Consider the following 18,434-nt stretch of genomic DNA (forward strand, 5'->3'; position numbering starts at 1 on the left):
TATATAATATATGAGTTTCACTTTTTGTATTGAAGAACTGAAATAAATTAACTTTTTGATGATATTCTAATTTTGTGAGAAGCACCTGTACTTGCTGACACACTTGTGGTTTTTTTGGGGCATTCTTTTCTGATTTTTACTCTTTTGTCATATTTTAATGTTATTAATAAGTATTAACAAAACTTTGTAAAATAGCCAGCGCATTACTTATCCCAAAAGGCATCACAAGATACTCAGTGACCCTCAGGTGTGTTAAATGCTATCTTCCACTCATCTCCTTTTCTGATATGGATCAGGTTATTCTCACCACTGAGATCAAGTTTTTTGAACCAACGGGATCCCAGAAGCTGGTTATGTAGATCAGGGATGAGTGGCAGAGGATACTGATTCTTCACAGTAATTTTGTTGAGTTACTGAAAGTCAATCCATGGTCTGAGACCACCATCCATTTACCAACAAAAAAGCAACCAACGCCTACTGGTGACATGGACAGTCTAATGAATCCTTTCTACAGTCTGTATGCTCTATAATCTTTCATGACCTCTTGTTCTGGACCAGAAAGGTCAAATATTTTACCCTTGGGGAGATGGGAGCTTGGTACCAGGTCAAGGGGACAATCCCTGTGTGCGGGTACATTTTCAGATTCAGACACAGAAAATACGTCAGCAAAATTTTTAAATATATTGGATAAACCACTGGTTATTATACAAATTCACAGATAAATACATGCATTCCTATGGACAATCAGGGCTCCAGCGCACAATATCACCCAGGTGCCAGTCAATGATCGGGTTATGTTTACGTAACCATAACATGCCCAAGACCACGACTGTGGACATATTTTCAAGGACAAAAAGCAGGGATACATCCTTAGCGACATACTTCACCACACCCTAGATGAGAGGTGCATCATCAATAGCAGTGACTTTAATAGAAGAACTTCATTTTAGTAATGGTAAACCAAGATCCTTTGCCACCTTAGCATTAACAAAATTGGCTGCAGAACAACAATCAATAAAGGCCTTAATCCACACAAATTCTGCAAGATAAAACAAACAGGGAGCAATAATTTTGCAAAATCATAAGGAAATACCTATGCGCCTATGTGGGAATCCCAGGATCTATCTAGGCGCTGGTGACTTTCAGACAATGGCTGTTTTAGTCAGGCAGACGTCCAGACAGTTCATAGTTGCCATCAAGATGCTGTGTTTGGTGCTGGACACATTGTTGTTGATGGGAGCTGGTCATCCCAATCTACATAGGATTAGCAGCAAGGGTAGTAGGAGCACAAGATGTAGGTGGAGGTGCAGAGTCAGCAGTGAGCTCCTGTCTGCATTCGCTCAACCGCCTGTTAAGACACATTGCCAAAGACATGGCGATGTCAAGGGAGTCAGGAGATAGAAACTGCAGTAACATGTCTTTGGTGTCTTTGGGCCTGATTATCCCACTATGAGTCAGTAGTCCAGTGCCGAAACTCCGTACAATAATTCTCTGCCAAATGCCACCCCTGACGGAGTGCGGTTAATTTACCTTCAGCAAAAGCTAGCCAGTCAAGATCGTCCTCCTGACCCAGATGTCATGTGAATATGGGTGTAGGAACAAAGTAGGAGCTGCTGGGTTCTACACTGTGTTCCAAATTATTATGCAAATAATATTTTCTCAGATTTTCCCAAATTACCTATATGAATTGCAGTCATTGTAATTTTCCAGTCAAATAACTATTAGAGTACAATTGAAAGGTTTTTGTACAAACTGCCTATGATAACAGTATATTTTTTAAAAAATAAAAAACTCAAACTGCACTCAAAATGCATGTTCCAAATTATTATGCACAGCAGAGTTTTCAACCTTTTCATTTTAATAAAGAACAAAAAAATGGTCATTTTTGAAATTATAAGCATTAGCAGGTTATTACAAACTGAAATCAAACAGTTTTCAACTCAAAACTTTATTGTAGGTGATGTTACATTTGCACATTGGACCCCTTGTTCGAAAGGAGCTTCTGAACTCTCTCGTCCATTGAATTTGTCAGGTTTTGGATGGTTTCTGCTTCAATTGTTTAGCATGAGGACAGAATACCCTCCCAGAGCTGTTGCTTAGATGTGAACTGCCTCCCGCCATCATAGACACTCCTTTTGATGATGCTCCAGAGGTTCTCAATGGGGTTGAGGTCAGGGGAGCATGGGTGCCACACCATAAGTTTGTCCCCTTTTATGCCCATAGCAGCCAGAGATGCAAATGTGTTATGTGCAGCATGAGACGGGGCATTATCATGCATGAAATGATCTCAATGGTTCAGATAGATGGAGTGGAGGATGGCTGGTTGATGGACACCCCATGCAAACATGGCTACGGCGCTAACAAGGAGGAGGTGGAATAATGTTTTGGGCTGGAATCATGGGGAGAGAGATTGTCGGCCCTTTTAGGAAGGGGTAAAGATGAACTCCATAATGTATGTTGAGTTTCTCAAACAGCACTTCCTTCCATGGTTCAAGAAGAAGAACCGTGCATTCCGCAGCAAGATCATGCAATTCATATAGGTAATTTGGGAAAATCTGAGAAAATATTATTTGCATAATAATTTGGAACACAGTGTAGAAGTGGAATCAATCAGCCCTGCATTCCTCTGTAACTGAGGCTAACATACCAGTCACAGTTACAGGAAAAATCCTCTAAATAAAAAGCATATTAAGTATTGAAATGTCCCTCTTTTATTATCTAATGGTGGCATAATGTGTAAAATAAATGAAATTATTAAAAATAAATACATAATAATTAGGAAAATAAATGGAAAAAAACCTTCCAATATAAATTGCTGTGACTAGCCCCACTCTCGTTGAAAAATAATAAATGTGTACAAAATATAAAAATAATTGTTACAGAAATAAGAAATTTTAAAATGTATTTTAGTGGTCACTTTGTCAAGGTAAAATATATATATTATAGAAAATCAATTAGTTTCTTTTAATAGATTACCTAATCAGTGTGAATCAATATAGAGATGATGGAATAATCTATGTGTATGTATATATGCAAATGTGTATATGCACATGGATCATGTTAATAGTTAATGAATATATAACTAACAGCTTCTGTTCTAATTTGTAGACACGAACAACTAAATGATTTTCTGGGAATGACGTATGCATGTGCACGGCTGATAACAGAGAGATTCATGTTGAGTTGGCAAAGATGGCACTGAGAAACTAACTCACCCCCTCCCATCGGAATTCCTAAGGCGTTACTAAGTGCAAGAGATACATAGATGAACAAATTACAGCGTGCTGAGTTATCAGAAAAGAGCAATCAATTTTACTAATCCCACCTAGAAGGAGAATGCTATTTAACCCCATGTCTACATAATAAAGTATGCCATTTTGGTGGTTCAGTCTCTGAGTGAAGTTTATCAACCAGATTAGCAGATTTGGTTAATTAGCTTCTCTGCATGCACTCGGACATCTTTAATTTGGAGGAGAGCAGTTACCTAGTGTATCTTAACTTGGTGAAACCTTCACAACTTGTGGTCATAAACAAAATGTGAAAAACAGATACATATTTTCATTATTTTCCCACTGGTATCACCCGATATCAGGAAAAAGAAAATCGAGAGTAAGAAAAAAAACACATACTGGGGTAAACGGACTGGTCTCAGATAGGTTAACCTCTTCCCAACTGAGATTTTCTGTTTTTGCACTTTCATTTTATCCTCCCCTTTTACAAAAGGTCATAACTTTTTTATATTTCTGTCGATGTAGTCTTGTGAGGGCTAATTTTTCTAGGGACACGTTAAAATTTTGAATGACACAATTCATTCTATTATTGTTCTGGAAAAGCATAAAAAAAAATCCTAATGGGGTGAAATTACGCAAAAAAGCAATTCTACAATTGGTTTTGTTTATACAGTGTTCGTTGTGTTTAAAAAAAAAAGCTTGCAATATGATGCTACAGGTGAGTACGATAAGGGTGCTACTGATGCGCCCAGGGGATGGGGACGACTCGGCGCCCGGGACTTGCTGTTGGTTTTGGGGGATGTTGCGGTGGTCGGCTCCCGGGCCCGTACCCTGGGGTCACTCTTAAAAGAAGGGGGAAGTTATATGGGATAGGGGAATGTTTGTGACGCCACCTGTGGTGTCTGGTGAGGATCACCATAGCTGCAACAGTCCTCTGAGGCCGTTGTTCAGGCAGCTTAGTTGGTACGGCTCCCCACAGGTGGAGCGGAGCCTCAGGGCAGCGTAAGTGAAGGGATGCAGGACCGAGGGGACCCAGCCGGGTCAGAGGAAGAATAGGCACACACGCAACAGTTCACTTCAGTACCTTTACTGGTGGTGTTTCTGGCACGGTCCAGGGTACTTTAGGGTGAAGGGTGCATATCAGGACACTCCCCAGTGAGCGGGTGTGGGGCCTCCTCTTCCTTGCCTTTCCTCAATAAGTTTCTGACCTGCCTGGAGCTAGGCCTAACTTGGTCTCTGTCTTGCACCTGCTGACCTGGTGGTAGGGCCTTCTGTTGGAGATCCCACTCCCTGGTCTCTTGGGCCTCTGTGACTCCTGACCCTGATATAGCAGTCAGCTTTTTGGTGTTCCTGGGACATATAGTTCTCCAGGGGTTCCGGTTATTTCTGCCAGATGTAAGGAATCCCTGCAGACGTGGACCCGGTGTCCGGTAATGTTTTGGGGTGAGCTGGTTAAGCTCCTCTGCCCCCCTATGTTGCTCTCTTTCCACTCGCCTTCGGCCACGCTCGGGGCCCTCACTAGGCTTCACACTGCAGCAGGCACACTGCGCTTCGCCGCACTTTTGGCGTCGGCACGCTCTAAGCTCACTAATCTGAGCTCACTGAGTCTGAACTGACCAGACAACCTCTCTGGCTGCAGCAGACTTCACACAGACTTCACTCTCTGTAGACTCCAGACTCAACTGCCTAGCTCCACCTTCCCTTTTTATATCCCTGACGGGCTCCCTCTGCTGATCTGAGATGGAAGGTGGAGGTGTGTGAATGCTATGAGGGCCTTTTGTGGAGGAATCCGTCCATGCACCCCTCTGGGATCTGTGGCACCAATGCGCAGCAGGGCCCCACACTACCAAACTTGTATAGATTTTTATTTCTCTTGATAAAGAAAATTCAGAAATTGGTAAAAGAAAAGAATTTCACTTGTATCACCATTTGCCGAGATACATAATGTTTTCATTTAAATGATACTGGAGTTGTGTGAGGCTTTGATTTTGTGTTTTTTTTATTTTCTTTTTGCATTTTCATGGTGTTGTTACAACCGCAAAACAATAATTCGATTTTTATGGTATTTCTTTTATCCTTATAGCATTTATTATGCGATTAACCTACGAGTAACGGAGGAGGCCGCACGCAGTTTCCACTAATAAGCCAGTTATTGGGAAATGAACAGTTAGCATATGGTATATACACCTCCAATTCCAACCCATGGAATGTATACATACCCCGGTAAGGTCACTGCTAGCTTTCACGATAACCCAAAAACTACTTGCTGCCACCACCAATCATTATACAGGCCGACTGGACAGGTAGTGTATAGCTTCAGGGATGTGTTTTACAGAACAAAAGGAACAGCACCTAAGTTACACCCACACACCACCCCTTGATGACCTCAAGTGGGCCGGGTTGTGGGATGTTCTCAGCCCTTCAGGATTTTATGAAATTTCCAACATTAACAATATTTTCACTCCTAACTATCACAGATGTTCGACATCACCGTCATACTTTTTATCGGGATTTTACGGTTACCGAGGGGCCAAACATGACGTACCTATATGTCATAGGTCGTAAAGGGGTTAATGGTTGAGGAATGTTTTGCTACACTGAATGCATTTTGGCAAATCATCAGTATCTGCTGCTGGAAGCTATGTTTGCAATTGCCGATCGACTAGTGATGTTAAAAAATGTGCTTGATAGGAGACAAATCCAGAGATGCTAAAGGCCACAGTAGCACATTTATGCCAAGCAGGCTCCTCACAGTGGCATGATCAACATGCAGCGTGGTCTGGTGTTGTGGTGTTGAAAAACTCCTGGGACACTTTGAAGAAATGGCCATACCACTGGTTCCATGACCAAATCAAAGTAATGCCGAGCAGTGTACCTGGAATGAAGACTACAGGAGTTTGGCTACAATACATTATGCCACCTCACACCCTAATCCCTCGAATAGGACAGGTATGACATTCCCTTGTGAAAGTCTCTTTGTGGTGATACCCACAAGGTCTCCAGAATAATTTCTGACTATCATTGCATCCTAGATAAAAGCGGGAATCATCAATGAAGATGAGAGGCCTCCAATGCCATCTTACCTGCACCATGATAGGCTTTGACAGCATTTTTTGTGGCTTGAGTAGTCAATGTTTGATGCACTAAGCATGATATGTAACCAACAAATAAAGTAGCACTCTGTAGCGCTATAGCATGCAAACATGAAATATATGAAATTTGAATTGCATTACTGCTGTAGAAAATAGAAATAAATGAGAATTGTTAGCGCATAAATTGCGATAATTTTCAAATCTTAGTGACACCTGCTGCTCCATCAATTTGCATAACCTTACAGCTCTGTCCCTCTTTATGGTGCAATTTCAATGTTGAAATGTGCCCACTGTGTCTAGCAATACTGTATGACACTGTGTAAGTGGTCCTCCGTTCATTTTAGTGTCCCTCCTCCTCATGCAGGAAAATGTACAGACAGTAAAAAAATCACCTAGTCTTGTTCCCATAATGGGCGGCTTCAGTCTGTGCTGTGTGAGGACTGAGGCTCCACACAGAAGGATGATACCGATTGCCGTGCCAAAACTTAGACATGGAGGCTGAATAATGGAGCAACAAGCTGATGGCTCCCTGTTCCACCATTATATGCAACTGGATCCATGTCCTGAAGATGCAGATACCATTGTCAATAAAATAATTACAAAAGAAATGGCTACTTTCCTGTGTGAGTTCTCTGATGTACAACAAGGTTTGATTTCTGACTAAAACATTTCCCACAATTTGAACATGAAAATGGCTTTTCCCCTGTGTGAGTTCTTTGATGATTAGAAAGTTCTGATTTATCCCTAAAACCTTTCCCACATTCTGAACATGAAAATGGTTTCTTCCCTGTGTGAGTTCTCTGATGTGCAACAAGGTTTGATTTCCGACTAAAACATTTCTCACAATTTGAACATGAAAATGGCTTTTCCCCTGTGTGACTTCTTTGATGATTAGAAAGTTCTGATTTATCCCTTAAACCTTTCCCACATTCTGAACATGAAAATGGCTTCTCCCCTGTGTGAGTTCTCTGATGTACAACAAGGTTTGATTTCTGACTAAAAAATTTCCCACAATTTGAACATGAAAACGGCTTTTCACTTGTGTGAATTCTTCGATGTTCAACAAAATGTAATTTGTCTGTAAAACATTTCCCACATTTTGAGCATGATAATGACGTCTCCCTTGAATGAATTTTTTGATGTCTACCAAGATCTGATTTGTTTTTAAAACATTTTCCACATTCAGGACATGAAAATGGCTTCTCTCCTGTGTGAATTCTCTGATGTATTTCAAGTGTGGCTTTCACACTAAAACAATTCCCACATTCTGAGCAAGAAAATGGCTTATCCCCTGTGTGAACTCTCAGATGAGTAACAAGATTTGTTTTCCGGTTAAAACATTTCCCACATTCTGTACATGAAAATGGTTTTTCCCCTGTGTGACTTCTCTGGTGTGATACAAGTTGGGCTTTCAATCTAAAATGTTTCCCACATTCTGAACATGAAAATGGTTTTTCCCCTGTGTGACTTCTCTGATGTATTACAAGTTGGGCTTTCACAGTAAAATGTTTCCCACATTCTGAACATGAAAATGGTTTTTCCCCTGTGTGACTTCTCTGATGTATTACAAGTTGGCCTTTCCATCTAAAACATTTCCCACATTCTGAGCATGAATATAGCTTCTTCCATGTGTGACTTTTCTGATGTGTAACAAGTCTTGATTTACTACTGTAATATTTTCCACATTCTGAACATGAAAATGATTTCTCCCCTATGTAAGCTATTTCATTCTCAACAGCACTTTTCTGACTTTCATTTTGCATATTTGTCTTTGATGAAGCAGAAGAGAGGACCTGTTGAAAAGGATCAGATGACAGTTTTCTGAGATGAGCTTGAGGTGTAGCTGCGAAAATTACAGGTTCTTCACATGTATCTGGTGTGCTACTACGATTGTCAGCTGCAAAATCTGGTAATATGACATGTCCGTTGGAGCTCCTTCTGCAGGCATCTGCCAAGAATAAAACAGATTTAATTATTTTTATACAACACTGCATTTGAATTATATTGATATTTATTTTGTTATATACTTTATAACATTTCCCCGCAACCCCAGTCCTGCCAACAGGAACTCTATGGAACGCTTGCTCTGTCTGCAACAAACTTTCCTACATCCATGATTTTTTCATTACTAACAAGCTTTCTTGTCTCGGCATCACTGAAATCTGGCTCATCCCCTCTGACACAGCCTCCCCAGCTGCACTTTTGTATGGTGAATTCCACCTTTCTCACACCCTCGCCCCAGCGGCAAGCATGGTGGAGGAGTAGGTTTTCTCCCGTCAGATAACTTCTCCTTCAGCCAAATCCCACTGCCACCTTCCGTTACTCTCCTCTTTCTTTGAGGTGCACTGTGTGCGCATCTATTCCTCCTCCAACCGGCTGTCATTTACCGCCCCCCCCCAAGGTCAGCCACCACTTTCTTCGACCACTTCACCACCTGGTTACGTTACTTCCTTTCTGCTGAAATCCCCACTATCATCTTGGGCGACTTCAACATCCCCATTGACATTTACCTCTCAGCTTCTATCTCTCACTTCCTCTTTCGGCCTCGCTCAATGGTTTTCCACTCACAAAGATGGCCACACACTGGACCTCATCTTCACCCGCCTCTGTTCCTTATCTAACCTCTCTAACTGACCTCTCCCTATTTCTGACCACAACCTACTTACATTCTCTACCCTCTCCTCTCCCGGTCCAAAATCTCCACTCCACAAACTAGCACACCCTCGCAGAAATCTCAAATACCTTGATTTACACACACTCTCTGAATCCCTTCTCCTTCTTACAGACATTAGTTCCTTACATGATGCAGATGTTGCTGCCGCTTTATATAACACCACAACAGCTGCAGCTCTCAATTTGGTTGCCCCCTCACACATACCAAAGCTCGCACAATCAATAGCCAACCCTGGTCAGTTTTTTCTTTTTCTATTTATAAGCTTTGACTGAGCAACCAGCCTCTATGCCACAGACGATTTTAATTATAGCAGGATCTTATTATCCCACACATAAGCAGACGGATGTCTCTTGGAGAGGTATTCATATTGATAGTGTCCTGGTATTTTGAGAGACGCCTTATCGTGTCTACCAGGTACACATGAATTGGCCAATTTATGCGCTAAGATTTCTCATTTATTTTTATTTTCTACAGCAGTAATGCTATTCAAATTTCATATATTTCATGTTCACATACTTAGCGTTACAGAGTGCTACTTTGTTTGTTAATTGTATATGGAGCTGGCTGCTCCTAGTAAGCACCTGTTCACACCTATTTCTTGTTTTGGAAGTGCCGGTCAGTTTTTTCTTTTTCTATGTAAATTTATGGATGTTTGGCAAGCCAGTCTACAGTGTAATGTAAAATTTTGGGCACCCCTGGTCAAAATTACTGTTATTGTGAACAGTTAAGCAAGTGGAAGATGAAATGATCTCTAAAATGTCTAAAGGTAAAGATGACACATTTCCTCTGCATTTTAAACAAATTATATATATATATATATATATATATATATATATATATATATATATATATATATATTATATATTTTTTTTTTTCATTTTTTACATTTTAAAAATTGCAAAAAGGAAAATGGGCTAAGTTTACCTCCCTTGGAAATTTGTATCCTCAAAAAACTTTGATCAAGGTTTCAGACCTTAATTAGGTTGTTAGAGTTAAGAATTGTTCATTATCATTGTTAGGAAAGGCCAGGTGAATATGAAGTGTTATATGGGGGCCAGTATCCTGTATGGAGCGTTATATGGGGACAAGTATCCTGTATGGAGCATTATATGGGGGCCAGTATTCTATATGGAACGTTATATGGCGCCCATAATACTGTATGGAGGAATATATTGTCCGGTCAGCACTGTGCGCTGCAAGGATTCGCCAGTTTCTGAGCTATTGTAGAATTTACTATAGATATCGCTCATGTAATGTAAGAAGTGAAAGCTTTGGCTTTGTACTATATATATATTTCTCTGCAGTATCTGTGCATCATGAATCGTGGTATGTCTTAAAGGGGCCCACTGAGACTCTTTCGCCCAGGGCCCACAAAAACCGGGAGCCGGCCCTGGAGGTCAAGATAAGGTCAGAAAAACATATCAAAATTTCAGTGAGAGATGTTCATAGGATTGCTAGAGAGGCAAATCAGAGTTCGCGCTTGACTGCAGAAGACCTTCAGAAAGATTTAGTAGACCTGCACAATTATGGCCTTCATGGAAGAGTCAACAGAAGAAAATCTCTCTTGCATCCTCACCATAAAATTAAGCATCAGAATTATGCAAAAGACAATTTAAACAAGCCTTATGCATTTTGGAAACAAGTCCTGTCGCACAGAATTTCAGGAAAAGAACATCTCGCCAACAATTAAGCATGGGGGTGGATCAATCATGGTTTTGCGTTGTGTTGCAGCCACTGGCAGGGGGAACATTTCATAGGCAGAGGGAAGAATGTATTCAATGAAATTTCAACAAATTATTATTATGCAAGCATAACACCATCTGTAAAAAAAGTGAAGTTGAAAAGAGGATGGCTTCTACAAATGGATAATGATCCTAAACACACGTCACAATCAACAATAGACTAGCTCAAAAGGTGAGCTGAAGGTTTTACAATGGTCCTCACAGTTCCCTGATCTGAACATCATTGAAAATCTGTGGTTAGACCTCAAAATAGCATTGCATGCAAGATGACTCAGGAATCTCACAGAATTGGAAGAATTTTCCAAGGAAAAATGGATGAAAATCCGTAAACAAAAATTTAAAGACTCTTGGCTGGCTACAAAAAGCGTTTACAAGCTGTGATACTTTCAAAATTGTTTCTACTAGGTACTCACCATGAAGGGTGCCCAAACTTTTGCATTAGCCTTTTTTTCTTGTTGTAATTTTTAAAATGTAAAAGATCAAAATATAAATATTTTTTGGCCTAAAATACAAAGGAAAGGTGTCATCTTTAAGTTTAGGCTTTTTAGAGATCATTTCATCTTCAACTTGCTGAAAGGGAATCTGTCACCCCCTGGGACTTATCACACCTCTAATATGCGCATACAGGTGATAGAAATGTAAATATATGCATAGCTGTATGCCCCATATTAGAGATTAGGCTGCTTTGAAATGTCTTTTTATTAAATCAGTTTTCTTATGCTTGCGGTAAGGGAGACGGGAAGAAATCCCAGCCTACTTAGTGAATTTCAATATTCCCCTCCTCCCCTGCAGGGCCCTGTGACGTGCAGTTTTCTCTTCCAGATCCCGCGCATGTGCAAATCTCCTGTAACGCAAGGCTCGCTTTTTTTTTTTTCCTCCTGGCTATATTTTTTCCCCTAGTTATCTTGTGCGCAGGCGAAGGGGTGTCACTGCGACTTCCCGGCGCCTGTGCACCCAGCAGCAGCCAAAACGCCTCCAGCACGTGCCATAACAAATAATAATAGTATAATATTATCTGATTGCTAGGGATGCTGAATGTCGGACTCCCATGAATCTCATATTGATTACTTATTGTCACAAGAATACCGTGACAAAGAGGGACCAGAAGATCGCAGCGTCTGGTCACTTGAACTTCTGCACTGGTTAGAACTGCTTCATCATCCTACTAAACAGTGCAGTTTTTCTTTGCTCTGGCATTGCTATGGTTAATCAGTTCAGTTGATCTCCTGGAGCTCTCCATCCTGGATTGCCTCAGCTGTTCTGTATTGGACACTTCCCACTGGTATGTATTGCCAGTGATTGTTCATTCTACCTGGTTTAAAGTTGGAGGAGTTGATCGGAGTTTGGCAGTTGATGATTTGTTCTAGAGATTCTGCGTGGAGTTTGTTTGCATATTCATCCTCATACTCTCATATTTGACTTCACCTACCTTACCCTCCCACTGTGTACCACTATGTTTGGGGAGTATATTTTGTATGATTGTAGTTTTCTTTTATCCCTGTCTGTCTGGTTAGTATAATCCTATTCACTTTGGCCTCACACCTTCCTGGGTGGGGGAGGGAACAGATAAGGGTAAGACAGGAGCATAGCAAGGCATGTGACCCCGACGTCTCCACCTTCCGGTGTAATCTGGGGGACAGGCATAGACTAGGGCACCCCCTAGCTTGAGGGATAATGAAGGAGCCACTTTCCCTGGGAAATCCTGCAACAGTACCGTGACACTTATCCTGTGGAGAGGTCATCAATATTTCCTGACTGGACAACCCCTTTTACTTGGCTTCCGTGTACATAGACTGTCAGGCAGGACTAGATGACCACCAGCTGTTAATCCTTTAGTGATCGGCAGTTGTTTATTAGCTGTGTACACAGGGAGACTATAGGAAATGATGCACAATGAGCGATATGTTATAAAATCGCTCAGGTCGCATAGGCTGCCATTGTGCAAGTCATCAGAAGCCTGTGTACACAAACATTTTTATTAAACAAGCATTCTTAAAGGGGTTGTCGAGGTTTATCAACACAGTCAGCAGTTACTCAGTTATGTTATGAATTCTCACATCGCGCACAGCATGTGCTGTGAGAATTCTCTGGTGCTGGCGGCGAGACTGAGAGGTCATAAGACCACAAATATGCAATATTCATACGCCCGGCCACATTCTGACTAGATACGTCCAGCCTCGCTCAATGAAAGTGAATTTGGTGAGCTTCTAGTCGAAATGTAGCCAAAACTGCGGATATATTATGCATATCGCATACTTGTAATCACATGACAGCTCTGTAACGCCACCGGTATCAACATGTGCATAATGCGCGAAATGAGGATTCATAAGTCTGCAGTCACAGAGTAATGGCCAACTGTCATGATAAACCTGGACAACCCCTTTAAGAATGCTTGTTCATGATTATATTTCACTTTCCATGCAGCTTTATTCCTTCACTGTCCCCACACCTATCGCATACAGATTCTGACTGCAGCATCAACAAAATATTGGGGCCTAAAGTGATCTTCGAAGGGGTTGATATGTCTTCTTTAAAGGCTGGAAAATCAGTCACTATAGATATCTTATCTTACTGGCCAAATAAGCTTCTGTTGCAAAACGGTCTGGATGACTGGCTGTTTTTAGTAGGGGGAAAATATAGTTATCAGCTCCACAAGTCTTCCACCAGCCAGCTCTGGACCAGAGGAGGAAAGATGAATATTTAAAGGTGTTGTCTACTACTTTAACATTGATGACCTAACCTAAGGATAGGTCATTAATGTCTGATCGGTGGAGTTTGACACTTGACACCCCCCCTTCATTAGGGCCTGCTGGAAGTGCTAAGTTACGGAGCTACACAGCGCAACTTCATCTACTGTACAGAGACCCCAGCTGGGTACCGCACATTTGCCCCTTATTTATTTGAAAAGAAGGCGAATAAGCTGTAAAAACGGGCTGTCTGCTCCCCAAGCAGTGACACACCGCGGCCCATCTGGCTAATGCCCAAAAGGGAAGATTAGCTGTCCAGGCATGGCTGACATCCACTATCTTTTCTCTAGCCCATAACCCTTCCAATGAACGAGATATTAAAGAGATCCTCTAACAAACTGAGCGACAAGGATTCTGTACCTCCTACTCAAGACTATCCCTAACCAGGACGGGAAGAGGAGGATTATTGACAGGGTGAACAGGCGAACATATAATTATTTCTATAGCACCAACATATTCTGTAGCACTTTACAATTAAGCAGGTACTTGTACAAACAACAAGGACATTACAAAAAACAAAACTTTGTTCAACGGTTACAGGTGAAGGGGGGCCCTGCTCAAGCTACAATCTCTAAGGAAATAGGGGGGGCACATTAGATAAAAAGTGCTCATCTTGTATGGTCCAGCCATCAGTATAATAAATAGGGGTTATGATATAAAGCAACATGAGCCGTCATCTGTCAGTATCTGTGCAGTTATAAAGTGCTAGGGTGATAGACAGAGTGAGGAAACCTATGGTGGTGCCAAACTGTGGAGAGCTATTTGGTTGAGAGAGATACGTTTTTATTGTACTCTGCTGTGGCTGGGTAACAAATGCAATAAATGGCACAAGGTGGAGACATCAATGTAGCGGCTGGACAGAAATACAACCCTGGGTGCCGCATTCAGGATGGATTTGAGATAAGAAAGTTTGGTTAGAGGGAGACCGATCAGTAGAGAAGAGTAGTAGTCCAGATGAAAATGAATAAGAGCAAAAGTAAAAGTTTTTGCAATTCTAAAAGTGAGAAGATCGGATTCTGGAGATATTTTTAAGATGTAGATAACATAAGTGAGTAAGTGATCGGAAATAGGGAATGTAGAAAAGTTCTTTTTCAAATTTGACCCAAGAGAGCAAGTGTACGCTTGGTTAGTTATGGTTGACTGACCTAAGGCAATTGCAGTATCAGGTATAGGTAGGTTACTAGAGGGAGGAAATGTGAGATCAGTTTTGGAGAGATTCAGTTTCAGATACAGGGAGGGCATGATGTTAGAGACAGTAGACAGACAATCCCTGTTATTTTGTATTAAGGTGGGAGTGATGTCAGGAGAAGATATCTATAACTGAGTGTCATCAGCATATAGATGATACTGGAAATCCAATCTAATATTGGTTTGTCCAAAAGAGGCAGCACATGGAGAAAAAAATGAGAGGGCTTAGGACCGAACCTTGAGGATCCCCAACAGTAAAGGGAAGCTTCGAGAAAGAAGAGTAGGCAAATTATACAGTGAAGGAGCAGTTAGAGAGGTAGGAGGAGAACCAATAGAACACGGTTCCCTTGAGTCCTATAGAGCAGAACATAGCATGGGGGAGCTGGTAGTCCACATTGTCAAATGGTGCAGAGAGATCCAGCAGGGAGTAGTGACCATTGAATTTGGCTGTTAATAGATAGTTAGAGACTTTAGTTATGGCAGTTTCAGTAGAGTGTAAAGAATGGAAACTGGATTGTAAAGGGTCAAGAAGAGTTATCTGAGAAATGGAAGATTAGAAGAGAATGGACCAAGCATTCCAGGAGTTTAAAGATGAAAGGGATTAGCAAAGCAATTTTGGTCAAGGGATGGTTTCTTTCAGTAAAGGGGTTATGACGGCATGGTTGAATGAGGAGGGAAGAAAGAGGTTCAATATTTTAGTTAGGTGAGCATTGACAGTCGGGGAGAGGGACTGAAGCAGATGTGAGGGAATAGGGTAATTGGTGCAGACTCTAGTGCGAGAAAAAGAGAGGAGCCTTGTAACTTCTTCTGTGACAGGTTGAAAAGGTGGAAAGTGAACTTCAGGTGCAAGAAGGAAAGGATCCAAGCTATGAGGGAATTGGGCAAAAATGTCTTAATGGATACGGTTGATTTTTTTTCTTGGAAATAAGTGATCAGATCGACAGTGCTGAGCTGAGTGCTGGCGTAGTCCTGTACTTTAAGGCTCCGGAGGAAGTGGATAGTTTTGAAGAATTGTTTTGAATTGTCGGATAGCGATGTGATGAGAGTGGTAAAGTAGGCTTGTCTGGCCTGATGGAGAGCAGAGTTATAAGTTTTCAGCATGAACCTATAGTGGATGAAGCCTTGTGCTGAATGTGATTTTCTCCACAGATGCTCAACACATCTTGAGCACTGTTGGAGAATACTTTTGCAGCCGTGCCAGGGTTGCCATAGTTTGTGTTGGGTTGTTCTTTGTGTAGCAGGTGCTACTTCATCCATGGCACTTTAAAATGTCTTATTATAATGTGACAATACTACGTCTTGATAGGGGAGGGAGGAGATCAGAGCTAAAGATGATTGCCGAGTGTTCATAAGCAGCTGAATATTGATGGCATGTAGATTTCTGTACATGCGGTAAGTGTCCTAAGCAGGGCGACAATTCTTGACAGAGAAAGAAAGAAGGTTGTGGTCAGTGAGCGGGAGAGTGGAGTTAGTAAAGACATACATGAGTATGGCTGGGAAAAGACCAGGTCCAGTGTATGTCAGTGTTCATGCATAGGAGAGTGGACCACTGCTGGAACTCAGTACAGTAGTCCTCAGTTGTGCGACCCCCCCCCACCCCCCGTGCCAGGGTCATGATCTTAGCCTCAGTGACCTGGATCCTGTCGGGTTTGTCATATATCAGACCTGAACTGTCAAAAAAGGAGTCAACAGAAAACCGTTCTGGGGCTTGTGGGGACAAGGAAAATGCCCAGGAGGTCTGAGGACCCCATTGCAGTAGGGACATGATTATTCCCAGCTGCTTGAGCTCCTCCCTTGACGACTGAGTGCACAGGGTAAAAAATAACCTACAGCTCTCTCTGAATACCCTAAACTGATCTTTATCTCCCAAAAATGTATAAGGGAGGATCATTACAGGTTCAGGAGAGACCAACTGTACATCAGAGGGTACTGATGTCACAGCCACCGCCAGCAGGAGAGGGCTATAGGAGATCTTCATTAAATTAATTACTTGACCCTGCAACTGACATTGTGATGACTCCGGACTATGGCATTCCTTAGCTGGATCCTGAGTCATCTGTGTCAAATTCACCACCCTCACACGGCATGTGAACAGGCCCCATCCTGGCGAAAATGAAAAACGCATCAGCCAGACATAATGTGACACTGTATAAGACACATATCTTATACATGACATATAGATAGAACATATATATAATGTACTATGACACACACCACACTATACTCACCTATGTGAACACCTGTTTTCCTTCCTGAGGCTTCAGGAGAGCAGGGGGTATTTGGCACAAGCTTATGCAGCCGGAGCAAAGTAGAGCAGGTGCCTCTATCCCCTCTCTGGTGTCATCGGTTGTGCAGACAGGGCAGAGAGCAGAGCACAGAGGGAGGGGAAAGTCGCCCTTTGCATTGTTCGTGCTGGAGCATGAGCAGAGCAGGAGCAGCAAATGAAAGTGAGTTCTCCACCCCCTGCAGCGCCCTCTCTGGTGTGTGAAGGTCTGGGTCCTGTACGACAGCATTGGTCTCACATAGATAAGGCTGCCCATGCCTGCGCCTACTGGTGACATGGATGGTTGGATAAACCTTTTTGCAGACTGTTATATAATCTTTCATGGCCTGATGTTCTGGACAAGAAAGATGATATAATTTATTCTTGGTGAGACGGGAGTTTGGTAACAGCTCAATGGGAGAATCATAATTCCTGTGTGGGGGTATTTATTCAGATTCAGACACAGAAAAGACACCAGCAATTTCAATGACTTCATATGAACCGCTGGGTATGGCTTTAGACAGATTTACAGATAAAGACCTATACTTCTTCTGACACTCAGGATTCCAGCATACAGTATCACCCTTGTGCCAGTCAATAACCCGGTTAGGTTTATGTAACCAAGTTACGCCCAACACCACGGCCGCTGATAGGTTTACAAGGAGAAAATATGAGGAGAAGAGAAAAGGCTCTAGCCTGGAGGTCACACTGCAGCAGGAAAATTATGAATCTCACAAACTGTCTCTCAGAACCACACAATTTGTGGGCAGAACCTGAATTTCAGGTGACAACTTTCCCTAAAGGAAAAAAAATTCGTACAGTCACCTTAAAAGCGTTCAGTGAGGTTAACCTTGGCTTGAAAAAAAATCAAGGGAAGTGTTGCAAGCGCATGGGCCTGACTGGTATTATGATACTGAAACCATACTTCAAGGTCGTGGACCAACTTGGTCAGATCTTGCATCTGATCCACCACTGCATGGGGGAAAAATCCAACTGGCTGGTTATACAGGCTCAAAAAGGCTACCTCCGACAGACTTTGCCAGACAGAGTGTCTTGTGCCAAGATTCCAGAGGAACCACGGTCTTCATCCTTTTTACAAGGATCAGGTCTTAAAATGGCATCCTCTTAATTTCTTCCACGGAAGAGCTGCTGTCTAGAGGAGCGAACCAGAGGCAAGAAAATGGTCGGGTAGCCAGGTCCGAACCAGTAGGTCGGTGTAGAGACAAAATCGTTTAAGAAGGAGAATTATCAAAAAACAAACGGAGGACAAAGATCAAGAATGACCACTGGGAGAATAGCAAGGCACAAGTACACAGAAGCAAGTCAGATTATAACTGGCAGTGGATAGCAAGATTTCAGGAGCTTAAATAGCCCCACCCAGACCACACTGCAGAGAGCAAACATTGACAGAAGTTAAAAGGGTATTCCCATCTCCAAGATCCTATCCCAATATGTAGTAGGCGTAATAATAGTAATACTAGCAAATACCTCCAATTAG

At 42.0% G+C, this 18,434-nt stretch overlaps 1 protein-coding gene across 1 annotated transcript in view; it reads right to left on the minus strand.

The window, feature by feature from the left end:
* The window catches only part of LOC141272078 (uncharacterized), an 80,112-nt gene that overhangs the window by 33,581 nt on the left and 28,097 nt on the right, over positions 1-18,434 (minus strand). Inside the window, exon 7 of the mRNA XM_073682389.1 lies at positions 6,948-8,270. Within this exon, the coding sequence (XP_073538490.1) occupies positions 6,948-8,270 (1,323 nt within the window). The remainder of the gene's footprint in view (positions 1-6,947; positions 8,271-18,434) is intronic.

The sequence above is a fragment of the Phyllobates terribilis genome, unplaced genomic scaffold (assembly GCF_046119375.1).
Source record: "Phyllobates terribilis strain yellow unplaced genomic scaffold, ASM4611937v1 Scaffold_5__5_contigs__length_657084704, whole genome shotgun sequence".
NCBI lineage: Eukaryota > Metazoa > Chordata > Amphibia > Anura > Dendrobatidae > Phyllobates > Phyllobates terribilis.